This window comes from Ranitomeya variabilis, chromosome 6, assembly GCF_051348905.1.
Source record: "Ranitomeya variabilis isolate aRanVar5 chromosome 6, aRanVar5.hap1, whole genome shotgun sequence".
NCBI lineage: Eukaryota > Metazoa > Chordata > Amphibia > Anura > Dendrobatidae > Ranitomeya > Ranitomeya variabilis.
Window position 1 is genome coordinate 230,147,992 of NC_135237.1, and position 27,749 is coordinate 230,175,740.

The following is a 27,749-nucleotide window of genomic DNA, read 5'->3' on the forward strand; positions in this document are numbered from 1 at the left end:
AAGGTGGCGCACGCTGGCTAGGGGGTTGCTGCGTGTCATTACGAGGGAAAGTCACATCTCCGGGACGGTTGAACTTTATCAGGGGAAACATATTATAAGTGTTTAGTTCAGCGTGTGCAAGGAGTAAAACTGAAAGCCACCTGTTGTGAATTTGCTTTTTGCTCCCTCTAGTGGTTACTAGTTTTTTGACTCTGGTTTTTCTGTCATTCCTTTTATCCGCACCTGGGTCGTTAGTTAGGGGTGTTGCTATATAAGCTCCCTGGACCTTCAGTTCAAGGCCTGGCAACGTAGTTATCAGAGCTAGTCTGCTGTGCTCTTGTCTACTGATCCTGGTTCCGGTTATATCAGCTAAGTTTGCTTTTTGCTTTTTGCTATTTGTTTTGGTTTTGTATTTTTGTCCAGCTTGTTCCAAATCTATATCCTGATCTTTGCTGGAAGCTCTAGGGGGCTGGTGTTCTCCCCCCGGACCGTTAGACGGTTCGGGGGTTCTTGAATTTCCAGTGTGGATTTTGATAGGGTTTTTGTTGACCATATAAGTTACCTTTCTTTATTCTGCTATCAGTAAGCGGGCCTCTCTGTGCTAAACCTGGTTCATTTCTGTGTTTGTCATTTCCTCTTACCTCACCGTTATTATTTGTGGGGGGCTTCTATCCAGCTTTGGGGTCCCCTTCTCTGGAGGCAAGAAAGGTCTTTGTTTTCCTCTACTAGGGGTAGTTAGATTCTCCGGCTGGCGCGTGTCATCTAGAATCAACGTAGGAATGATCCCCGGCTACTTCTAGTGTTGGCGTTAGGAGTAGATATATGGTCAACCCAGTTACCACTGCCCTATGAGCTGGATTTTTGTATTCTGCAGACTTCCACGTTCCTCTGAGACCCTCGCCATTGGGGTCATAACAACTGAGGACTCAGAGATCTCCAGTAAAGAGGTAAGAGGAAATGACAAACACAGAAATGAACCAGGTTTAGCACAGAGAGGCCCGCTTACTGATAGCAGAATAAAGAAAGGTAACTTATATGGTCAACAAAAACCCTATCAAAATCCACACTGGAAATTCAAGAACCCCCGAACCGTCTAACGGTCCGGGGGGAGAACACCAGCCCCCTAGAGCTTCCAGCAAAGGTCAGGATATAGATTTGGAACAAGCTGGACAAAAATACAAAACCAAAACAAATAGCAAAAAGCAAACTTAGCTGATATAACCGGAACCAGGATCAGTAGACAAGAGCACAGCAGACTAGCTCTGATAACTACGTTGCCAGGCCTTGAACTGAAGGTCCAGGGAGCTTATATAGCAACACCCCTAACTAACGACCCAGGTGCGGATAAAAGGAATGACAGAAAAAACAGAGTCAAAAAACTAGTAACCACTAGAGGGAGCAAAAAGCAAATTCACAACAGCCACCTTGTACTAATGCAGCATTACTGCTGTACAAGGTGGCTGTTATACATACAAACACCTGGGGGGGGAAGGTTCCCTTTAATTTCAGTTGTTGTGTCTGCGTGGCGTTTGCAGGACACGATGCCGGCTACACAGCAGGGGCACAGCTGGCGTTACTGAACCCCACTGACACATTGGCTGGTATTTTTCTCTGTGCAGCTAGCACTTCAGGGCACCAACTGGCGGTGTTAGAGCCCAGGGTCAGCAGGAGGAGCAGAGTGTAGGCTGAAGCCTGCACTGGAGGCAGTTTAATATCTGTTGTGTCTGCGTGGCGTTTGCAGGACACGTTGCCGGCTACACAGCAGGGGAACAGCTGGCGTTGCTGAACCCCACTGACACATTGACGGGTGTTTTTTCTCTGTGCAGCTAGCACTTCCAGGCACCAACTGGCGGTGTTAGAGCCCAGGGTCAGCAGGAGGAGCAGAGTGTAGGCCAAAGCCTGCACTGGAGGCAGTTTAATATCTGTTGTGTCTGCGTGGCGTATGCAGAACACGATGCCGGCTACACAGGAGGGGAACAGCTGGCATTGCTGAACCCCACTGACACATTGACGGGAGTTTTTCTCTGTGCAGCCAGCACTTCCGGGCACCAACTGGCGGTGTTAGAGCCCAGGGTCAGCAGGAGGAGCAGAGTGTAGGCCAAAGCCTGCACTGGAGGCAGTTTAATATCTGTTGTGTCTGCGTGGCGTTTGTAGGACACGTTGCCAGCTACACAGCAGGGGAACAGCTGGCGTTACTGAACCCCACTGACACATTGACGGGTGTTTTTCTCTGTGCAGCCAGCACTTCCGGGCACCAACTGGCGGTGTTAGAGCCCAGGGTCAGCAGGAGGAGCAGAGTGTAGGCCGAAGCCTGCACTGGAGCAAGTTGAAAGGGAACCTTTAACCCCCCCCAGGCGTTTGTTGCTGAAAGAGCCATCTTGTACAGCACTAATGCTGCAAAAGTAAAAGGTGTCTCTTTTAATTATGCTCCTTGTAAACGCTGAACTAGACACTTATGAAATGTGTCCCAAAAACACTGTTAAACCGTCCCGGAGGTGGGACTTTCCTTTGTAATGTGACGCAGCACAGCCGTCATTCCTACCCCCTTGGCGCCATGCGCCGCCTACTCAGCGTTGTTTGATTCTGTCACGGAGCCTGCGTTGTTATGTTATCCCTTGGCCAGGCGCACTTAGCGCTGCCCGTCTTCTGACATCACTTGGTGTCAGGCTGGCTGCGCCTGTGCGGCAGCGCTGCCCGAGATCCCGCCTCGCAGTGTCGTCTAATGTAATCCCACTGCGGGCCTGGGATCCATGGGCATGCGCAATGCATATCCTCGCCTCTCACTCCCCTCCCTCCGGCTTCTTCAGACTGTGCGGCGTCACGGCCGTGGCATGCTATTAGGGATCAGCTGACGGCGCACAGTCTGAAGAAGGCGGAGGGAGATGAGTGAGAGCCTGAGGTGAAGATATGCACTGCGCATGCCCATGGATCCCAGGCCCGCAGTGTGATTAAATCAGAAAATACTGCGATCTCGGGCAGCGCGGCCGCACAGGCACAGCCTGCCTGACACCAAATGATGTCAGAAGACGGGCAGCGCTAAGTGTGCCTGGCCAAGGGATAACATAACAGCGCAGGCTCCGTGACAGAATCAAACAATGCTGAGGAGGCGGCGCACGGCGCCAAGGGGTAGGAATGACGGCTGTGCTGCGTCACATTACAAAGGAAAGTACCACCTACGGGACGGTTTAACGGTGTGAGGGGACACATTTCATGTGTTAGGTTCAGCGTGTGCAAGGAGCACAATGAAAAGAGGCACCTTTTCCTTGTGCAGCATTACTGCTGCACAAGGTGGCTCTTTCAGTAACAAACGCCTGGGGGGGGGGACAGGTTCCCTTAAATTTCAGTAGTTGTGCCAGCGTGGCGGTCGCATGACACATTGCCGGATACACAGCAGGGGAGCAGCAGGTGCTACTGAACCCCACTAACACATTGGCGAGGTGTTTGGCTCTGTGCAAACAGCACTTCTGGGCAGCAACCAGCGGTGTTGGAGCCCAGGGACAGCAGGAGGAGCAGAGTGCTGGGATTCCTGGGCATGCGCAGTGCATATCTTCGCCTCTCACTACTCTCCATCTGCCTTCTTCAGAGTGTGCGGCGTCACGGCCGTGGCATGTGAATTGGGATCAGCTGACACCACACTGTCTGTAGAAGGTGGAGGGAGAAGAGGGAGAGGCGAAGATATGCACTGTGCATGCCCAGGAATCCCAGCCCTGCAGTGGGACTAAATCTGAAGACACTGCGAGGCGCTTTATCGGGCGGTGCGGCCGCACAGGCACAGTTACCATGACACCAAATGATGTTAGAAGACGGGCAGCGCTAACTGTGCATGCCCAAGGTTAAACATAACAGCGCTAGCTCCGGGACAGATGCAAACAACGCTGAGGAGGCGGCGTTCGGCACCATGGGGGTATGAATGCCGGCTGTGCTACGTCTCATAGCAAAGGAAAGTCCCACCTACGGGACGGTTTCACGGTATGAGGGGACACATATTTTATAAGTGTTAAGTGCAGCGTGTGCAAGAAGCAGAACTAAAGGAGCCACCTGTTCCTTGTGCAGCATTTGTGCTACACAAGGTGGCTCTTTCTGTTACAGACGCCTGGGGGGGAACAGGTTCCCTTTAATTGCTGTTGTAGTGCCAGCGTGGCGGTCGCTGGACACGTTGCCGGATACACAGCAGGGGATCAGCGGACATTACTGAAACCCAATAACACTGGGTCATGTGTTGTCTGTGCAGCCGGCACTTCTGGGCAGCAACTGGCGGTGTTGGAGCCCAGGGATTAAAGTTCAGGTGGTTGAAACATGAACACAGCTGGAGACCTGGATACTGTTGTCAACCAATTATTTAATCGGTAAGAGGAGTGGCAAATTCCTGTGAGATCCAGGCCTTGTTCATTTTCAAAAAAGTAAGCCGGTCAACGTTATCGGATGATAGTCGCATGCGACGGTCTGTTAGTACACCACCTGCAGCACTAAAGACGCGTTCCGATAATACACTGGCAGCAGTGCAAGCCAGCACCTCCAATGCATACTGGCTAAGCTCTGGCCATGTATCCAGCTTAGAGACCCAAAACTTGAAGGGGGAAGAGCCATCTGGGAGTACGCTGAGAGTGCAAGACATGTAGTCTGTCACCATCTGACTGAAACGTGGCCTCCTGCTGACTGGATCCGTCACCGTCTGTGATGGTGTAGACATTTGTGGCGGGCACACAAAACTTTGCCACTGTTGGAACAGACTGGTCTTGGCTTGTGCTGGGCCACTGCTTCTGCTACCTCTTTGTGCAGAGATTCCTCCACTGCCTCTACGCACAGAGCTGCTTTGCAAAGCAGTAGCAGGCGCAGCACTTCCCTCGATTGGACTGGAGAAGATGATGGACTGCACCAGTGTGTCTTGGTACAGCCGCATTTTACGCTCCCGCTGCAACGGTGGTATGAGGGTTTGCAAATTGTCCCTGTAGCGCGGGTTGAGGAGGGTGTACACCCAATAATCAGCTGTGGTAAGAATGTGGGCGATGCGGCGGTCGTTTCTCAGGCACTGCAGCATGAAATCAACCATGTGCTGCAGACTACCAACTGGCCAAGAAACGCTGCCCCCTGCTTGAGGCGTGATGTCTGCCTGCTCTGCATCACCCCACCCTCGCTCTACATACTGACTACTGGAGATTTGTGTAACTCCCTCCTCTGGAAAGATGTCTTCCTCCTCCATTGACTCCTTCTCATCCTCCTCACAAAAGGTCCCCTGCCTATTCCTTTGTGAGGAACCACGTCGCGCAGACTGTCCAGAAGCTGATGGAATTGGTAACTCCCCATCCTCAACCTCTTCCACCACCTCATCCCTTAGCGCTTGCAGGGTTCTTTCAAGCAGGCAGATAAGGGGGACAGTCATGCTGACTAGCGCATCATCTGCACTCGCCATCCGCGTGGATTCATCAAAGGCCCGCAAAACCTGGCAGATGTCCTTCATAGTGGCCCACTCAGTGGTTGTGAAGTCTGAACGGCGCGCACTGTGACTTCTTTGCGCCTGATGCAGCTGGTACTCCATTACTGCTGGCTGCTGCTCACACAACCGCTCCAACATATGTAACGTGGAATTCCACCTGGTGGGGAGGTCACATATGATGCGATGTTCAAGAAGGCGGAATCGGCGCTGCAGACTTGCAATGTGCGATCTGGCCATGCTGGAATGCCGCAAGTGAGCACACTCAAGGCGGACCTTGTGCAGCAGTGCATCAAGATCCGGATAGTCCCGCAGAAAACTCTGCACAACCAAATTGAGCACATGTGCCAGACATGGGATGTGAGTGAGATTGCCAAGGGCCAGAGCTGCCACCAGATTTCAGCCATTGTCACACACTACCATGCCTGTCTGGAGATTCGCTGGCGCAAACCACTTGTCGCTCTCAGAATTGATGGCATTCCAGAGCTCCTGCGCTGTGTGGCTTCGATTCCCCAAAGAAATTAATTTAAGTACGACCTGTTGACATTTGGCCACAGCTGTGCTCATATCGGTTGTAACAGGTAAGCGTTCACGGGTCAAGGTGGAGGTAGGCCGTGACGGCTCCTGCAGCGATGTTTCTGAGGAACTGGAGTATGAGCAGGAGTCAATGTGCACAGACTGGATTCCTGCAATCCTTGGCGTTGGCAGTTCACATACAGCGCCACTCGCCATGTCTGTACCCAGCTCCAATGGGCAGTGAGGGAAAGGTATCGTCCCTGTCCATGGTGACTGGTCCACGCATCGGTGGTGAGGTGGACCTTGCTACTAACGGCGTTTAGTAGCGCATGTTTGATGTTTGCCTCCACATTCTTTTGCAGGGCAGGGACGGCTTGCCTGCTGAAATAAAAGCGGCTGGGCACATTGTATTGTGGGACTGCCAATGCCATCAAGTTACGGAAGCTGTCAGTCTCCACCAGCCTGAATGAGAGCATTTCCAGTGACAGAAGTTTGGCAATGCCTGCATTCAGAGCCTGTGCTCGTGGGTGGTTTGCCGAGAATGGCCACCTTTTCTCCCATACCTGTGCTACTGATGGCTGTAGACTGGGCAGGGAGTGTGAGGATGACTGGGAACGTGGTGCTGTGGGTGGAATTACACTGGGTCTCTGGAAAACAGTGCCAGAGGTTCTTCCATGGCGATCCTGTGAGGAAGCCGAACCAGCAGTGTGTGAGCTGGAGGAAGAGGCAACAACACGAGCTGAAGAGGTGGTAGGTGCTGCTGTAGGTTGGCCTAGGTCTTCAGTGTGTTTTTGTAACTCCACCACGAGCTTGGTCCGCACATGTTTCCACATATTTGAGGTATTGAGGTTGCTGACATTTCTACCTCGTTTGATTTTCTGACTACACAGCTTGCATTTGACAAAGCAAATGTCATCTGCAACTGTGTCAAAAAAGGACCAGGCACTGCAACTCTTGGGAGCGCCCGCTTTGGCTTTTGGAAGAGGCATGCTCCTAATGGGTGCCGAAGTGGAGGCTCCAGGCGCCGCAGTCTTCCCCCTCCCTCTCCCAGCCGTTCAGGGAATCTCTTCCTCAGATCTGCTCCCACCACCTTCCTGTTCCTCACGCCATGATGGGTCGAGGACCTCATCATCTGCGCTACCCTCTGCCTCCAACTGCTTCTCCTGGGTAGTCTCGGCAGCACAGTACGCACCAGAAACTGGTGCCTGAGTCTCATCATCTGATGCGTACTGAGAAGTTGTAACCGGAGGCAATGTCCCATCCGCCTCTTCTGATTCAGAGAGACAAAGGTGTTGGACATCACTGCATACAGCCTCTTCTTCTGATTCTCTAATGCTGCTTGGCTGGCCCCCTGTTTCCAAGCCAAGAGATTCAGAGAACAGAAGTAGAGATGGCTCCTGTCCTGGGCTCTCTGACTGCCTGGGCAATTTGGCAGGTGGTGAAGAGACAGATGGTTGCTCTTCAGTGCTCTGTGCCTGAGAGGATGTGGCACTAATTGAAGTCGATGCGTTAGCTGCCATCCATCCGACAATGGCTTCAATTTGTTTGTCCCGCAGCAGCGGGGTACGGCGAGCTCCGACAAAGCTGCGCATGAAGGTCTGCTCCCTGCTGAAACTGGGGGATGATGAGTCACCGGTGCCCGCAGCTGGCGCAGAATCCCCACGTCCTCTCCCTGCTCCACGCCCACGCCCACGTGCCTTACTCCCTGCCTTCTTCATCCTGACTGAGTGGTTAATATAGGCAGAAAAGTATTAACGGCTTAGTGTGCTAATTCCTGAACAGCTGCTAACAGGTATAAGAAACACTTATTTTATGGAGTGTGGACTAGACTTTATTATGAGTTTATGTGGCCTACACAACAGTAAAGTGGAGTGTTTGGTGAACTTTGGGTTTGTTTAGCAGAACAGACACTAAAGAGTGAGTGCAGTACTCACACACAGACCGTGCAGACAGCTGCGAACGGTGATGCAAGGCCAAACAAAGCTCCTCTATCTAATCCTACATAGTGATTTTCCACAATTTAGCAGGATACAGATGGAAAGCCACTAATATAGGATATATTTGAGAAAATGTGCAGCAGGCTGCACTAATTTAAAAAAAAAAAAGGATTTAGCAGTATGAGGCAGTGAAGCACCCTGAGCTGAACACAACCGGCTGTGGCTATGGACAGACAGCAGAGTGAGCTGCACCCACACAGACCATGCAGACAGCTGCAAACGGCGCTGCAAGGCCAAACAAAGATCCTCTATCTAATCCTATATAGTGATTTCCCACAATCTAGCAGGATACAGATGGAAAGCCACTAATATAGGATATATTTAAAAAAATGTGCAGCAGGCTGCACTATTTTAAAAGAAAATGGATTTAGCAGTATGAGGCAGTGACGCACTGTGAGCTGAACACAACCAGCTGTGGCTGCGGACAGACAGCAGAGTGAGCTGCACCCACACAGACCGTGCAGACAGCCGCGAACGGCGCTGCAAGGCCAAACAAAGATCCTCTATCTAATCCTATATAGTGATTTTCCACAATCTAGCAGGATACAGATGGAAAGCCACTAATATAGGATATATTTGAAAAAATGTGCAGCAGGCTGCACTAATTAAAAAAAAAAAAAAAAAGGATTTAGCAGTATGAGGCAGTGAAGCACCCTGAGCTGAACACAACCGGCTGTGGCTATGGACAGACAGCAGAGTGAGCTGCACTCACACACACACACACACACACACACAGAGACCTTGCAGACAGCTGTGAACAGCGCTGCAAGGCAAAAGCAAGGTGAACACACAGCGGTTGCTAATTTAGCCTGGATTAAGCACAATTAAGCAAATCGCAATCTCTAAACTGGGCCTCAGTCAGAACACAGCGTCCTGTCACTAACTGAATTCAGAGCAGAGTGAGTACAAAATGGCGGCCGCGACTTTTAAAGGGCGTTGTGACATCATTTCAGCAGCCAATCACAGCCATGCCAGTAGTTACATGCCCACCATGCAGAACAGGATGTGCCCACACTTCAAATCATTCCTCATTGGCTTATTCATAAAATACCGGGAGTTTGCATGATGTGAATTTCCGATTCCGGTTTCCGATACACTGAAAGTATCGGAACTCGGTATCGGAATTCCGATACCGCGAATATCGGCCGATACCCGATACTTGAGGTATCAGAATGCTCAACACTAGTCACGAACAAACTTTATCCACAAAACCCCTATAAAGACATTCCCTTTTACTTGGGCGCCCAGGGCCATGGACCGGGATACAGCCACCGTGACATCCCCTTTAAGTACCGGTACCGAGTAACCCACGGCCCTGGCGGGCGACTCACTTGCTCTGTGGGCAAAATTTGTAACCTGATTATGTAGGGGTACTCTGCCCCATGCTCTTATTTGACCATGATTGCTATGGTGAGAGGACCCCTTTAATCATTTTTCTATCCACATTTGTTTGAAGGGCAATTGTCCTGCTCTTAACCCATTTTTGTTTCTTTTGCTACCCCCCTAGGCCTTATTTTGACCATTTCACGGCCATTTTACAGCACTGATGTTCAGATCTCCATTGACCTATATGGGGCTCAGTGTTTGGGGTCGAGATCTGGTCCTGAAGTGGACTTTTTAAAAAAGTCTGGCCAAAACCGGTGAACCCGAACTTACCCTGTTATCGTTATTTACTTTGGGGTAACGGTACTTTCAAGTAACCTTTTGGAATAAACAGTCCCATGTGTGTATTGTACCTTGCATTTTCACCAATTTTCCCCTCTGCAGTTTTTCCCCACTCTTTCTCTTAATTTGCAATTGAATCTGAGCTAGTGAGTGGAGTCTAGATTTTATGATGTCTCCCATACACTGTACAGCACACAGAAAAGGATTCTCTTTCTTCCTTCAGTAGCCCACATACAGTAGCCAGCGAATGCAGTATATTAAACAGCAGTACTGAGTAATGAATCCAACATTGGTGTGAGGTAAAAGACTTTTTATAAAGCTCAGCACATACTTTCTATTTCTTCCTCTTCCTGTTTACTTTCTTTGCTCCTCATACTTCCTCTTCAATCACCTCTTAATTAAGGAAATATGAGATGTAATAATAATAGGAGATGTAACTAGACACATCACTTTGTTGGCAGAAAAATGTTATCCATATTCCTGAGCATGATTCAGCAGCACTCATATAGTTCCTTGCATATTACCTGTTTTTATATTAAGCCTTTCAGTAATTGTGGTTCAGAATTTTAGTTTTATGAAAAAGTACTTAACATTCATTTACTTTATAGGTGTGGCATCCATGTTGGTATCTTTCCTTGTTGGCTTGTATTACAACACCATTATTGCCTGGGTCATGTGGTACTTTTTCAACTCTTTCCAAGAACCTTTGCCATGGAGTGAATGCCCACTAAATGAAAATCGAACAGGTAAATATTTTTTTTCCACTAGATAGCAACAGGAACCATTACAGCCACAAGATGGCACAATAACCAAACCTTCCAAAAATGAATGCATTTTTAAATGGATTTGTGTACTGCATGTGAAGAATATGTTATCATAAATGTATGTATGTGTTGTAGATAGTGTTGAGCGATACCGTCCGATACTTGAAAGTATCGGTATCGGAAAGTATCGGCCGATACCGGCAAAGTATCGGATCTAATCCGATACCGATACCCGATACCAATACAAGTCAATGGGACACCAAGTATCCGACGGTATCCTGTATGGTTCCCAGGGTCTGAAGGAGAGGAAACTCTCCTTCAGGCCCTGGGATCCATATCAATGTGTAAAAGAAAGAATTAAAATAAAAAATAGGGATATACTCACCCTCTGACGCGCCCTGGACTTTACCGCCGTAACCGGGAGCCGTTGTACCTAAGAATGCGCGCTTGAAGGGCCTTAGATGACGTCACGGCGCTCTGATTGGTCCGTAGCGGTCGCGTGACTGCTACGCGACCAATCACAAAGCCGTGACGTCACCTAAGGTCTTTCAAGCACTTGAAATACCTTAGAAGACGTCCGCAGCTTCTGATTGGTCGCGTAGCGGTCGCGTGACCGCTACGCGACCAATCACAAGGCCGTGACGTCACCTAAGGTCTTTCAAGCGCTTGAAAGACCTTAGGTGATGTCACGGCTTTGTGATTGGTCGCGTAGTGGTCACGCGACCGCTACGGACCAATCAGAGCGCCGTGACGTCATCTAAGGCCCTTCAAGCGTGCATTCTTAGGTACAACGGCTCCCGGTTACGGCGATAAAGTCCAGGGGCCGCCGGAGAGGTGAGTATATCCCTATTTTTTATTTTAATTCTTTCTTTTACACATTGATATTAATCCCGATACCAATTCCCGATACCACAAAAGTATCGGATCTCGGTATCGGAATTCCGATACCGCAAGTATCGGCCGATACCCGATACTTGCGGTATCGGAATGCTCAACACTACTTAGCATACAAATTTATGGTCTACAACTAGTGTTGAGCATTCCGATACCGCAAGTATCGGGTATTGGCCGATACTTGCGGTATCGGAATTCCGATACCGAGATCCGATACTTTTGTGGTATCGGGAATCGGTATCGGGATTAATATCAATGTGTAAAAGAAAGAATTAAAATAAAAAATAGGGATATACTCACCTCTCCGGCGGCCCCTGGACTTTATCGCCGTAACCGGGAGCCGTTGTACCTAAGAATGCACGCTTGAAGGGCCTTAGATGACGTCACGGCGCTCTGATTGGTCCGTAGCGGTCGCGTGACCACTACGCGACCAATCACAAAGCCGTGACATCACCTAAGGTCTTTCAAGCGCTTGAAAGACCTTAGGTGACGTCACGGCCTTGTGATTGGTCGCGTAGCGGTCACGCGACCGCTACGCGACCAATCAGAAGCTGCGGACGTCTTCTAAGGTATTTCAAGTGCTTGAAAGACCTTAGGTGACGTCACGGCTTTGTGATTGGTCGCGTAGCAGTCACGCGACCGCTACGGACCAATCAGAGCGCCGTGACGTCATCTAAGGCCCTTCAAGCGCGCATTCTTAGGTACAACGGCTCCCGGTTACGGCGGTAAAGTCCAGGGCGCGTCAGAGGGTGAGTATATCCCTATTTTTTATTTTAATTCTTTCTTTTACACATTGATATGGATCCCAGGGCCTGAAGGAGAGTTTCCTCTCCTTCAGACCCTGGGAACCATACAGGATACCGTCCGATACTTGGTGTCCCATTGACTTGTATTGGTATCGGGTATCGGTATCGGATTAGATCCGATACTTTGCCGGTATCGGCCGATACTTTCCGATACCGATACTTTCAAGTATCGGACGGTATCGCTCAACACTAATGCTAAGATAATTTATGTCTGTATGGGAATATAATGCAAACAATACAAATATTTTAAAATGTTATGCTATGCTAATGTTATGATTCACTATTGAAAACTGGGAGAGTAACTAAACTTTCACAGATATGCAAATTGCCTCTTCAGAGAAAAAGAGGGCTTGAACTCTATAGGGCCACCTGTTGGAAGTAGCAATCCTACAAGTCACAATCAACCCTTTAACGAGCCTTGCAATATGACTTTTGATAAAAGCCAAATCAGTATCTCAATTCGCAGACACAGTGTTTAGGGCTGTTGACCCTCGTCAGTGAAAAGCATGATAACTGATTTGGCTAGGTGACATGCTCTGGACTGAGGTCTAAGGGGTAAGGTTTCTCCTTGTGGAGAGTGACATTCCAGCTCTGGCTTGTTAAGGTAAGGAGGCTTATTCACCATGCAATGCTCCTCTGGGAAATGTAATATGCAAATTGCCTCTTCAGAGAAAAAAAGGACTTTCAGCTCAGGAGACTGAAGGGCACAGCTCCTGTATGATCAGGTACAGAGTCTGGGGACACGTCCACCAGGAAGAGTAGGATGCAATAACATGAATAACAGAGATTACAGAGCTAACACTGAACACAGGAAAAGACAGATACACAGTTATCATGGCTTTCTTAGGGCAAGTTCAGGCTGTGAGCATTGTATTACTTTAACCCCTTAAGCTCCGAGGGTGGTTTGCACGTTAATGACCAGGCCAATTTTTACAATTCTGACCACTGTCCCTTTATGAGGTTATAACTCTGGAACGCTTCAACGGATCTTGGTGATTCTGACAATGTTTTCTCGTGACATATTGTACTTCATGATAGTGGTAAAATTTATTTGATATTACCTGCGTTTATTTGTGAAAAAAATGGAAATTCTTTGAAAATTTTGAAAATTTCGTCATTTTCCAAATTTGAATTTTTATGCAATTAAATCACAGAGATATGTCACACAAAATACTTAATAAGTAACATTTCCCACATGTCTACTTTACATCTGCACAATTTTGGAACCAACATTTATTTTGTTAGGGAGTTATAAGGCTTAAAAGTTGACCAGCAATTTCTCATTTTTACAACACCATTTTTTTTTAGGGAACACATATCATTTGAAGTCATTTTGAGGGATCTATATGATAGAAAATAACCAAGTGTGTCACCATTCTAAAAACTGCACCCCTCAAGGTGCTCAAAACCACATTCAAGAAGTTTATTAACCCTTCAGGTGTTTCACAGGAATTTTTGGAATGTTTAAATAAAAATGAACATTTAACTTTTTTTCACAAAAAATGTACTTCAGCTCCAATTTGTTTTATTTTACCAAGGGTAACAGGAGAAAATGGATCCCAAAAGTTGTTGAACAATTTGTCCTGAGTATGCCGATACCCCATTTGTGGGGGTAAACCACTGTTTGTGCGCATGGGAGAGCTTGGAAGGGAAGGAGCGCCGTTTGACTTTTCAATGCAAAATTGACAGGAATTGAGATTGGACGCCATGTTGCGTTTTGAGAGCCACTGATGTGCCTAAACATTGAAACCCCCAACAAGTGACACCATGTTAGAAAGTAGACCCCCTAAGGAACTTATCTAGATGTGTGGTGAGCACTTTGACCCATTAAGTGATTCACAGAAGTTTATAATGCAGAGCCATAAAAATAAAAAATCATATTTTTTCACAAAAATGATATTTTCGCCCCCAATTTATTATTTTCCCAAGGGTAAGAGAAGAAATTGGACCCCAAAAGTTGTTGTCCAATTTGTCCTGAGTACGCTGATACACCATATGGGGGGTAAACCACTGTTTGGGCGCATGGGAGAGCTCAGAAGGGAAGGAGCGCCGTTTGACTTTTCAATGCAAAATTGACAGGAATTGAGATTGGACGCCATGTTGCGTTTTGAGAGCCACTGATGTGCCTAAACATTGAAACCCCAACAAGTGACACCATGTTAGAAAGTAGACCCCCTAAGGAACTTATCTAGATGTGTGGTGAGCACTTTGACCCATTAAGTGATTCACAGAAGTTTATAATGCAGAGCCATAAAAATAAAAAATCATATTTTTTCACAAAAATGATATTTTCGCCCCCAATTTATTATTTTCCCAAGGGTAAGAGAAGAAATTGGACCCCAAAAGTTGTTGTCCAATTTGTCCTGAGTACGCTGATACACCATATGGGGGGTAAACCACTGTTTGGGCGCATGGGAGAGCTCAGAAGGGAAGGAGCGCCGTTTGACTTTTCAATGCAAAATTGACAGAAATTGAGATGGGACGCCATGTTGCGTTTGGAGAGCCACTGATGTGCCTAAACATTGAAACCCCCCACAATTGACACCATTTAGTAGTAGTGTTAGTAGACCCCCTAAGGAACTTATCTAGATGTGTTGTGAGAGCTTTGAACCCACAAGTGTTTCACTACAGTTTATAACGCAGAGCCGTGAAAATAAAAATTCTTTTTTTTTCCACAAAAATTATGTTTTAGCCCCAAGTTTTATATTTTTCCAAGGTTAACAGTTGAAATTGGACCCCAAAATTTGATGTCCAATTTGTCCTGAGTATGCTGATACCCCATACGTGGGGGGGGAACCACCATTTGAGAGCATGGCAGAGCTCGGAAGGGAAGGAGCATAATTTGGAATGCAGACTTAGATGGATTGGTCTGCAGGCGTCACATTGCGTTTGCAGAGCCCCTAATGTACCTAAACAGTAGAAACCCCCACAAATGACCTCATATTGGAAACTAGACCCCCCATGGAACTTATCTAGATGTGTTGTGAGAACTTTGAACCCCCAACTGTTTCACTACAGTTTATAACGCAGAGCCGTGAAAATAAAAAATCTTTTTTCCACAAAAATTATTTTTTAGCCCCCAGTTTTGTATTTTCCCAAGGGTAACAAGAGAAATTGGACCTCAAAAGTTGTTGTCCAATGTGTCCTGAGTACGCTGATACCCCATATGTTGGGGTAAGCCCCTGTTTGGGCGCACGGGAGAGCTCAGAAGGGAAGGAGCACTGTTTTACTTTTTCAACACAGAATTGGCTGGAACTGAGATCGGACTCCATGTTGCGCTTGGAGAGCCCCTGATGTGCCTAAACAGTGGAAACCCCCCAATTATAACTGAAATCCTAATCCAAACACATCCCTAATGCTAATCCCAACGGTAACCCTAACCACACCCCTAACCCTGACACACCCCTAACACATCCCAACCTTATTCCCAACCGTAAATGTAATCCAAACCCTAACTCTAACTTTAGCCCCAACCCTAACCCTAACTTTAGCCCCAACCCTAACTTTAGCCTTAACCCTAGCCCCAACCCTAGCCCTAACCCTTGCCCTAACCCTAGCCCTAATCCTAGCCCTAACCCTAGCCCTAATCCTAGCCATAACCCTAATCCTAGCCCTAACCCTAACTCTAGCCCTAACCCTAGCCCTAACCCTAGCCCTAGCCCTAACCCTAACACTAGCCCTAACCCTGACCCTAACCCTAACCCTAGCCCTAACCCTAACCCTAGCCCTAACCCTAACCCTAGCCTTAACCCTAGCCCTAACTTTTAATTTTTTAATTTTTCGCTAACTAAGGGAGTGATGAAGTGAAGTGATGATTTACTTTTATACCGGGTTTTTTAGTGGATTTTTATGATTGGCAGCCGTCACACACACACACTGAAAGACGCTTTTTATTGCAAAAAAAATTTTTTGCGTTACCACATTTTGAGAGCTATAATTTTTCCATATTTTGGTCCACAGAGTCATGTGAGGTCTTGTTTTTTGCGGGACGAGTTGGCGTTTTTATTAGTAACATTTTCGGGCACATGAACTTTTTTGATCGCTTTTTATTCCGATTTTTGTGGGGCAGAATGACCAAAAACCAGCTATTCATGAATTTCTTTTGGGGGAGGCGTTTATTCCGTTTCGCGCTTGGTAAAATGGATAAAGCAGTTTTATTCTTCGGGTCAGTACAATTACAGCGACACCTCATTTATATCATGTTTTTATGTTTTGGCGCTTTTATACGATAAAAACTTATAGAAAAAATAATTATTTTTGCATCGCTTTATTCTGAGGACTATAACTTTTTTCTTTCATGGCGCTGTATGGCGGATTGATTTTTGCGGGACAAGATGTCGTTCTCAGCGGAACCATGGTTATTTAGATCCATCTTTTTTATCGCATGTTATTCCACTTTTTGTTTGGCGGTATGATAATAAAGCGTTGTTTTTTGCCTCTTTTTTTTTTTTTTTTTTTTTTTTTTGTTTTACGGTGTTCACTGAAGGGGTTAATTAGTGGGACAGTTTTATAGGTCTGGACATTACGGACGCGGTGATACTAAATATGTGTACTTTTATTGTTTTTTTTTATTGAGATAAAGAAATGTATTTAAAGGAACAATATTTTTTTGGGGGGGGGATTTTTTGGGGGAATTTTTTTTAATTTCATTTACACATGTGAATATTTTTTTTTTACACTATAACATTGCCCCAGGGGGGCATCATGTTATAGTGTAAGATCGCTGATCTGACACTTTGCTGTGCACTGTGTCAGATCGGCGATCTGACGTGCACAGATCCAGGCTTCCCGGCGCCTACTCTGAGCAGGCGCTGTGAAGCCACCTCCATGCAGGACCCGGATGCCGCTGCTATTTTGGATCCGGGCCTGCTGCAGCGAGGAGGAGGTAAGAGACCCTCTTACGATGTGATCGTGTTGCTCTGGGGGTCTCAGGGAAGCACGCAGGGAGCCCCCTCCCTGCACGATGCTTCCCTATACCACCGGAATGTTTGATCGCAGTGTTCCGGGGGTTAATGTGCCGGGGGCTGTCCGTGACCGCTCCTGGCACATAGTGCCAGATGTCAGCTGCGATAGTCAGCTGACACCCGGCCGCGAACGGCCGTGCTCCCCCCCCCGTGAGCGCAGCCGATCGCATATGACGTACTATCCTGTCACTGAGAATTAAGTCCCAGGTTACCCAGGTACGGGATAGTACGTCATATGGGATTAAGGGGTTAAACAGGCAAACATCTATCTGCATACAGACAAACAGCAATATGAATCAAAGCACAACATGCCTAACTACACACTCTGCTACACAGTGGCTGCATAACTGTTCTAACATAACACACACATGTAAGTACATTTGTGCCTCACCGGAATCTGCTTATCAAGAGCAATGATCTGCAGGAAGAGAGCCAGGAACTTGTAAATATAAGGTCCGGGGTGGGGGGGGGGAATGGCTACTTTTGCCTGGGAAACCAGGGGGGCGGTTCTAGTCAGAACACAGGCTTAGGCCATGTTCACACAGTGCGTTTTTTACCGCGGAACCGCGGCGGTTTTGCCGCTGCGGTTCCGCAGCTGTTTTCCATGCAGGGTACAGTACACTGTACCCTATGGAAAACAGGACACACTGTGCACATGGTCCGGAAATTTAAAAAAAAAGCCGTGCTGAATAGCTCCCGGAAAAAAGAAGGAGCATGTCAATTCTTCTTCCTGAACCGCAGCGGTTCTGCACCCATAGACCTCCATTGTGAGGTCAAAATCGCAGTAAAACACGCAGATCAAAAATATATCTGCGTGTTTTACTGCGGTTTGATGTGCAGAACCGCTGCAGCAGGAAGTGCGGGGAAGCCGGCGGAAGTGCGGGGCCGGAAGTGCGTGGGCGGAGAGACATGGAGGCATACCGTCGCATGGGGATCGTGTCGGCCGTTTGATTGATTTGGTATGTGTGTGTGTGTGTGTGTGTGTGTGTGTGTGTGTGTGTGTGTGTGTGTGCGTGTGCGTGTGTGTGTCCCCATGCGACGCTAGTGCCACCATTGTGCTAAGTCGCCGTATGGGACTACTACTCCCATCCGGTATTAGGATGGGAGAGTTGTCCCTGTGTCCGGCGACTTAGCACAATAGTAAAGTTTACACCAAACACCTACACACAATACACATACATGACACACAGTACATACAACATATAACACAGAGTATATACTCACCAACAGCACACTTGTAGGCGAAGCCCTCGATCCTCCAGGGAAAAATCCAAAAATAATAAACCAAATTCATACTCCCTGTCCGCAGAATCCATAAAACGAGTGTCCCACGCCGATCCCCTGCTCTCCGGCGATACACTGCCAGGAGCGAAGCTCCTAGCAGTGTATCGCGTACTGTTCCGGAGTTCAATGGCTCCGGCGTCTCGGTTAACAGCAGTACAGCTGCGTTGAACTTGCCCACGCAGCACTGCCGTTAAGCGAGAGTGCCGGGGTCAATGACCGCCGGTAAACTCGCTCGCGCATGCGCAGTGACACACCGACAGGAACTATGGCTCCTGTCAGTGTGTTGCTGCATCCGTGGAGAGCAGACATATCTCTGGATGTGTCTGTTCTCCATGGAAAATCTTCGTGGGATACGTGGATACTTAAATACGTGACACGTGTCACTTAAATACGTGGCACGTGGCACTTAAATACGTGGCACGTGGCACTTAAATACGTGATACGTGGCACTGAAATACGTGGCACGTGGCACTTAAATACGTGGCACGTGGCACTTAAATACGTGGCACTTAAATACGTGGCACGTGGCACTGAAATACGTGGCACGTGGCACTTAAATACGTGGCACGTGGCACTTAAATACGTGGCACTTAAATACGTGGCACGTGGCACTTAAATACGTGGCACGTGGCACTTAAATACGTGGCACGTGGCACTTAAATACGTGGCACTTAAATACGTGGCACGTGGCACTGAAATACGTGGCACGTGGCACTTAAATACGTGGCACGTGGCACTTAAATACGTGGCACTTAAATACGTGGCACGTGGCACTGAAATACGTGGCACGTGGCACTTAAATACGTGGCACGTGGCACTTAAATACGTGGCACGTGGCACTTAAATACGTGATACGTGGCACTGAAATACGTGGCACGTGGCACTTAAATACGTGGCACGTGGCACTTAAATACGTGGCACTTAAATACGTGGCACGTGGCACTGAAATACGTGGCACGTGGCACTTAAATACGTGATACGTGGCACTGAAATACGTGGCACGTGGCACTTAAATACGTGGCACGTGGCACTTAAATACGTGATACGTGGCACTGAAATACGTGGCACGTGGCACTTAAATACGTGGCACGTGGCACTGAAATACGTGGCACTTAGGCTATGTTCACATTTGCGTTGTGCGCCGCAGCGTCGGCGCTGCAACACACAACGCAAAGTAAAACGCAGCAAAACGCATGCACAACGCTGCGTTTTGCGCCGCATGCGTCCTTTTTTTGATTGATTTTGGACGCAGCAAAAATGCAACTTGCTGCGTCCTCTGCGCCCGGATGCGTGCGCTGCAGTGACGCATGCGGCGCAAAACGCGGAGCGCTGTCATTCAAAACACGTCCACTCATTTTGGTGTTTAGTCCCAAAATGGAGGATGGAAGAAGAAAAGGGTTGGACAAGGAAATGACATCATTTTTTTTTTTTTTTTCCCCCCACTGCAGTAAACTTTATTTCTGTCAAACACAGACAATCTGCAGACAAAACTGCATCAAAAAACGCACTAAAAAACGCACCAAAAAACGCACCAAAAACGCACCAAAAAACGCACCTGCGTTTTCTGCAGAGACCTGCAGTTTCAGTCAGGAAAAAAAAAGGATGGAAATCCTGAACGTGTGAACATAGCCTTAAAGCGATAAGCTCCTGGATACAGAACAGGATAAATATGTACCTAATGACCTCTAATGGTGACAACTGGTACTACATTGTGAATTATCTTGCTGCACATTAATGGGCAGAACACATAGCTCTGCATTCCTATTGCATGATCTGTGCACTGGTGGGGAGTCTATTGAGTGACTGGTGGAAGAGTTAGGATCCCTATTGATGTGTAGGCAATTAAAGTGACTGACAAATGGGAAAAAAACACATTGAAAGTTTAGCTACTAGTGAAGCACCACTTACTGGGCTGTTTGCTGTAGTTTTGATACAATCAACGTTTTCACTTCTGTAAATCTACTAGTTCTCTAAATCTTGAGCTTTTCATAACCTCACTGACTGGCAGCTTTCTGTGTATACTGTACATGGACGCTGAAAATCAGTCATGGGGCAGTGTTATATAAAAGATCTCAAATATCTAGGACTGCATGGCAGCAGGTTACTAGTCCTCTAGTAATAATTCCCTACTGTTAAAACAGTGATTTTATCAAAACTACAGCAAACAGCCATCTGGCTGTTTATCTATAAACTACCCATTTTTCCTTCCCCTGATTCATTTGAAATATTGTCCCTTTACCCTCACCCCTCTTTATCCTTTTACTTCTCCCCCCTGACTTTGTCAATTGTTTATCCAATATAAGTTTGTTATTTGTAATGTAGTGTTGGTTTGAGATATGGGAGGCCAGGCTGTATTAAAACAGATTTAGGGATAACAAATTATACCATCATTCTAAGACAATACTAGACTGTGTTTATGGTGAAATCCAGCATGGGGGCTTCATTCTCTTTTTAAAAAACATTAAGTGAGAAATTCAGGGTACATTTATGTTTTGGAGTAATGAAGGCACTCTACCAACTGTACCAACAGGGATGGTCCCATATAAACTCGAAAGGCTGTGTCAGAATCCATGATACAGATATTACATAGATCTTATTACTAGTGTTGAGCATTCCGATACCGCAAGTATCGGGTATCGGCCGATACTTGCGGTATCGGAATTCCGATACCGGTATTCCGATACTTGCCGCGTATCGGATACCGGAATCGGAAGTTCCAAGATTCAAAATTCAGAAATTCAGCCAATGAGAATGATTCCAAGTGTGGGCACATCCTGTTTAGCATGGAGGGCATGAAACTACTGGCAAGGCTGTGATTGGCTGCTGAAATGATGTCATGATGCAGTTTAAAAGTCGCTGGCGCCATTTTCCGATCACTCTGCTGTGAATTCAGTTAGTGACAGGACGCTGTTTGCTGACTGAGGGACAGTTTAGAGATAGCGATTTGCTTCTTTGTGCTTTCCAAAGGCTAATTTAGCAACCGCTGTGTTCACCTACTATTCACCTTGCTTTTGCCTTGTAGCGCTGTTTTCACAGCGATCTGCAAGGTCTGTGTGTGTGTGTGTGTGTGAGTGCAGCCCACTCTCTAGTCTGAGTGCAGCCACATAGGCCATCCATAGCTGGTTGTATTCAGTTCAGGGAGGGTGGTTCATTGCCTCATACTGTTCTTTTTTTTTTTTTTTTTTCAAGTAGTGTAGTCTGCTGCTAATTTATTCAAAAAAATCCTATTAGTGTCTTTCCACCCGTCTCCAGCTAATTTGTGGAAAAACACTACATAGGATAAAGTAGAGGAGGGTTTTTGGGCCTTGCAGCGCCGTTTACGGCTGTCTGCACGGTCTCCGTGTGACTGCAGCTCGCCCTGTAGTCTGTGAGCAGCCGTAGCCTGGTTGTCTGCAGCTCAGGGTTGTTCACTGCGTCATACCGCCAAATCAATTTTAATTTTTTTTCAAGTAGTGTAGTCTGCTGCTAATTAATTTAAAAAAATCCTATTAGTGTCTTTCCACCCGTCTCCAGCTAATTTGTGGAAAAACACTACATAGGATAAAGTAGAGGAGGGTTTTTGGGCCTTGCAGCGCCGTTTACGGCTGTCTGCACGGTCTCCGTGTGACTGCAGCTCGCCCTGTAGTCTGTGAGCAGCCGTAGCCTGGTTGTCTGCAGCTCAGGGTTGTTCACTGCGTCATACCGCCAAATCAATTTTAATTTTTTTTCAAGTAGTGTAGTCTGCTGCTAATTAATTTAAAAAAATCCTATTAGTGTCTTTCCACCCGTCTCCAGCTAATTTGTGGAAAAACACTACATAGGATAAAGTAGAGGAGGGTTTTTGGGCCTTGCAGCGCCGTTTACGGCTGTCTGCACGGTCTCCGTGTGACTGCAGCTCGCCCTGTAGTCTGTGAGCAGCCGTAGCCTGGTTGTGTGCAGCTCAGGGTTGTTCACTGCGTCATACCGCCAAATCAATTTTAATTTTTTTTCAAGTAGTGTAGTCTGCTGCTAATTAATTTAAAAAAATCCTATTAGTGTCTTTCCACCCGTCTCCAGCTAATTTGTGGAAAAACACTACATAGGATAAAGTAGAGGAGGGTTTTTGGGCCTTGCAGCGCCGTTTACGGCTGTCTGCACGGTCTCCGTGTGACTGCAGCTCGCCCTGTAGTCTGTGAGCAGCCGTAGCCTGGTTGTCTGCAGCTCAGGGTTGTTCACTGCGTCATACCGCCAAATCAATTTTAATTTTTTTTCAAGTAGTGTAGTCTGCTGCTAATTAATTTAAAAAAATCCTATTAGTGTCTTTCCACCCGTCTCCAGCTAATTTGTGGAAAAACACTACATAGGATAAAGTAGAGGAGAGTTTTTGGGCCTTGCAGCGCCGTTTACGGCTGTCTGCACGGTCTCTGTGTGACTGCAGCTCTATCTGTTGTCAGTTCAGCCCCCAAAAAAGAAATAAATAATAAAGTTCACCAAACACACCAGTTACACCACTTTACATTTGTGTAGGCCACATTAGCTCATATTAAAGTCTAGTCCACACTTTAGAAAATTAGTGTTTCTTATACCTGTTAGGAGGAGTTGCTCAGGAATAAGCACACAAATCCGTTAGTACTTTTCTGCTTATCTTTATCAGTCAACCAAGATGAAGAAGGCAGTGAGTAAGGCACGTGGGCGTGGGCGCGGAGCAGGGAGGGGACGTGGGGATTCTGTGCCTGCTGCGGGCACCGGTGACTCATCAGCACCCACTTTCACCAGGCAACAGTCGTTCATGCGCAGCTTTGTGTCAGAGCGCCGTACACCGCTGCTGCGTGAAGACCAAATTGAAGCCGTTGTCGGATGGATGGCAGCTAATGCATCAACTTCCATTAGTGCCACATCCTCTCAGACACAGAGCACTGGAGAGCAGCCATCTGTCTCTTCACCACCTGCCAAATTGCCCAGGCAGACAGAGAGCCCAGGACAGGAGCCGTCTCTACTTCTGTTCTCTGAATCTCTTGGCTTGGAAACAGGGGGCCAGCCAAGCAGCATTGGAGAAATGGAAGAAGAGGCAGGGTGCAGTGATGCCCAACAGCTTTTTCTGTCTTCCTCTGAAGAGGCGGGTGGGCCAGTGGCTCCGGTCACCACATCGCAGGCCGCATCAGCTGATGATGACACTCAGGTGCCACTTACTGGTGCGTGCTCTGCTGCTGAGACTACCCAGGAGGAGCAGTTGGGGGCAGAGGGTAGTGTAGATGATGAGGTCCTCGACCCATCTTGGCGTGAGGGACAGGAAGGTGGTGGGAGCAGCTCTGAGGAAGAGATTCCCCGTACGGCCCAAAGAGGGAGAGGGAGGGGGAAGACTGCGGATCCTGCAGCCTCCGCTTTGGCACCCGTTAGGAGCATGTCTCTTCCAAAAGCCAAAAAGGGCGCTCCCAAGACTTGCAGTGCCTGGTCCTTTTTTGACACAGTTGCAGATGACATTTGCTATGTCAGATGCAACGTGTGTCATCACAAAGTCAAAAGAGGTCGAAATGTCAGCAGCCTCAATACCTCCAACATGTGGAAACATGTGCGCACCAGGCACCCGGCGTTGTTAGAAAAACACACTGAAGAGGTAGGCCAACCAACAGCGGCAGCTACCACCTCTTCAGCTCGTGTTGCCTCTTCCTCTAGCTCACACTCAGCTGGTTCGGCTTCCTCCCAGGATCGCCGTGGAAGAACCTCTGGCCCTGTTGTCCAGAGACCCGCTGTAATTCCACCCGCAGCACCACTTTCCCAGTCATCCACACACTCCCAGCCCAGTCTACAGCCATCGGTAGTACAGGCATGGGAGAAAAGGCGGCCTTTCTCGTCAAACCACCCACGAGCACAGGCTCTGACTGCAGGCATTGCCAAACTTCTGTCACTGGAAATGCTGTCATTCAGGCTGGTGGAGACTGACAGCTTCCGTGACTTGATGTCATTGGCAGTCCCACAGTACAATGTGCCCAGCCGCTTTTACTTCAGCAGGCAAGCCGTCCCTGCCCTGCACAAGCATGTGGAGGGACACATAAAACACGCGCTACTGAACGCCGTCAGTAGCAAGGTCCACCTCACCACCGATGCGTGGACCAGTCAACATGGACAGGGGCGATACCTTTCCCTCACTGCCCATTGGGTTAATGTCATTGAGCCGGGTACAGACCGTGCGAGTGGCGCAGGACGTGTCCTGCCCACTCCAAGGATTGCAGGAATCCATTCTGTACGCATTGACTCCTCCTCTTACACCAGTTCCTCAGAATCATCGCTGCAGGAGCCGTCACAGTCCACCTCCACATGGACCCGTGATGAACGTGTACCTGTTACGACCGACATGAGCACAGCCGTGGCCAAACGTCAACAGGCCGTGTTGAAATTAATTTTTTTGGGGAATCGTAGCCACACAGCGCAGGAGCTCTGGAATGCCATCAAGCAGGAGAGCGATGTGTGGTTTGTGCCAGCGAATCTCCAGCCAGGCATGGTAGTGTGTGATAATGGCCGAAATCTGGTGGCAGCTCTGGGCCTCGGCAACCTCACTCACATCCCATGTCTGGCACATGTGCTCAATTTGGTCGTGCAGAGCTTTTTGAGGGACTATCCGGATCTTGATGCACTGCTGCACAAGGTCCGCCTAGAGTGTGCTCACTTGCGGCGTTCCAGCACGGCAAAAGCGCGCATTGCGGCTCTGCAGCGCCGACACCGCCTGCCGGAACATCGCATCATATGTGACCTACCTACCAGGTGGAATTCCACGTTACATATGTTGGAGCGGTTGTGTGAGCAGCAGCAAGCTGTAATGGAGTATAAGCTGCTTCAGGCGCAAAGAAGTCGCACTCAGCGCCGTACAGACTTCACAACCACAGAGTGGGCCACTATGAATGACGTCTGCCAGGTTTTGCGTCCCTTTGATTATTCCACGCGGATGGCGAGTGCAGATGATGCACTAGTCAGCATGACTGTCCCCCTTATCTGCCTGCTTGAAAAATCACTGCAAGCGCTAAGGGATGATGTTGTGGAAGAGGTGGAGGATGAGGATTCACCATTTCCATCATCTTCTGGACAGTCAGCGCCACGTGGTTCCTCACAAACGCTTAGGCAGGGGACAGTTTGTGAGGAGGATGAGGAGGAGTCAATGGAAGAGGAAGACGTCCGTCCAGAGGAGGGAGTTACCGAATTGTCCAGTACTCAGTGTGTACAGCGAGGGTGGGGTGATGACGAGCGGGCAGAGATCACGCCTCCAGCAGGGGACAGCGTTTCTTGGGCAGTTGGCAGTCTGCAGCACATGGTGGATTACATGCTGCAGTGCCTGAGAAACGACCGCCGCATCGCCCACATTCTCAACATGTCTGATTATTGGGTGTTCACCCTCCTCGATCCTCGCTACCGGGACAACGTAGAAAGCCTCATCACACCGTTGAACCGTGAGCGAAAAATGCGGGAGTACCAAGACACACTGGTCAATTCCATCATCTTCTCCATTCCAACTGAGAGAAGTGCTGCTAGTGCATTCCAAAGCAGCTCAGTGCGTCCAGGCAGTGGTGGAGGCTCTGCACAAAGAGGGAGCAGAAGCAGTGCCTCTGCCCAAGGCAAGACCAGTATGGCCCAACTGTGGCACAGTTTTCTGTGCCCCCCACAAAAGTCTACACCATCACAGACGGCTCCAGTCAGCAGGAGGCAACGGTTCCGTCAGATGGTGACAGACTACATGTCTTGCCCTCTTGCTGTACTCCCAGACGGCTCTTCCCCTTTCAAGTTTTGGGTCTCAAAGCTGGATACATGGCCAGAGCTAAGCCAGTATGCATTGGAGGTGCTGTCTTGCCCTGCGGCCAGTGTATTATCGGAACGTGTCTTTAGTGCTGCAGGTGGTGTACTAACTGACCGTCGCATGCGACTATCCTCCGATAACGTTGACCGGCTTACTTTCCTGAAAATGAACAAGGCCTGGATCTCGCAGGAATTTGCCACTCCTCCTCCTGATTAAATAATTAGGTCACTGTATACGTTATCCAGGTCTCCTGTTGTGTTCATCTTTCTACCACCTGAACTTAAATTCCTGTGCTCCAACACCGCCAGTTGAGGCTCAGAAGTGCCGTCTGCACAGTCAAAACATACGACCCAGTGTTATTGGGTTTCAGTAACGTCAGCTGATCCCCAGCTGTGTAGCCGGCAATGTGTCATGCGACCGCCACGCTGACACAACAACTGAAATGTAAGGGAATCTGTCCCCCCCCCCCCAAGGCGTTTGTTACTGAAAGAGCCACCTTGTGCAGCAGTAATGCTGCACAAGGAAAAGGTAGCTATTTTTGTTTAGCTCCTTGCACACGCAGAACTTAACACTTATAAAATGTGTCCCCTGCAACCGTAAAACCGTCCCGGAGGTGGGACTTTCCTTCGTAATGTGACGCAGCACAGCCGTCATTCCTACCCCCCCGGCGCCGCGCACCGGCTCCTCAGCGTTGTTTTATTCCGTCCCGGAGCCTGCGCTGTTATGTTATCCCGTGGCCAGGCACACTTAGCGCTGCCCGTCTTCTGGCATCATTTGGTGTCAGGATGGCTGCGCCTGTGCGGCCGCGCTGGCAGAGAGCCTGCCTCGCAGTGTCTTCTGATTTAATCCCACTGGGGGCCTGGGATCCATGGACATGCGCAGTGCATATCTGAACCTCCACCTCTCACTCATTTCCCTATGGCTTCTTCAGACTGTTCGGTGTCAGCTGGTCCCTAATAGCATGCCACGGCCGTGACACCGCAGTCTTAAGAAGCCGTAGGGAGGGGAGTGAGAGGCGAGGATATGCACTGCGCATGGCCATGGATCCCAGGCCCCCAGTGGGATTAAATCAGAAGACACTGCGAGGCGGGCTCTCTGCCAGCGCGGCCGCACAGGCGCAGCCAGCCTGACACCAAATGATGTCAGAAGATGGGCAGCGCTAAGTGTGCCTGGCCACGGGATAACATAACAGCGCAGGCTCCGGGACGGAATAAAACAACGCTGAGGAGCCGATGCGCGGCGCCGGGGGGGTAGGAATGACGGCTGTGCTGCGTCACATTACGAAGGAAAGTCCCACCTCCGGGACGGTTTTACGGTTGCAGGGGACACATTTTATAAGTGTTTAGTTCTGCGTGTGCAAGGAGCATGATGAAAAGAGCCACCTTTTCCTTTTGCATCTTTTGTGCTGCACAAGCTGGCTCTTTCAGCTACAAACGCCTTGGGGGGGGGTTAAAGGTTCCCTTTCGACTTTCTCAGGCTTCGGCCTACATTGTGTTCCTCTGCTTTTCCACCTGTCCCTGGGCTCCAACACCGCCAGTTGCCGTCCAGAAGTGCTGTACGCACAGTCAACAGTCCCTCCTCTGTTATTGGGGTTCAGTAACGTCAGCTGTTCCCCTGCTGTGTGTGTGGCAATCCCTCCTACCTCCTCCAACCTCCTCCAACCTCCTCCTCCTCCTCCACCTGTCCCTGGGCTCCAACACCGCCAGTT

General features: G+C 48.4%; 1 protein-coding gene across 1 annotated transcript in view; it reads left to right on the plus strand.

Moving 5' to 3' along the window:
* Positions 1-27,749, plus strand: part of SLC6A19 (solute carrier family 6 member 19) — a 752,476-nt gene that overhangs the window by 221,308 nt on the left and 503,419 nt on the right. Inside the window, exon 3 of the mRNA XM_077269478.1 lies at positions 10,197-10,334. Coding sequence (XP_077125593.1) covers positions 10,197-10,334 — 138 coding nt within the window. The remainder of the gene's footprint in view (positions 1-10,196; positions 10,335-27,749) is intronic.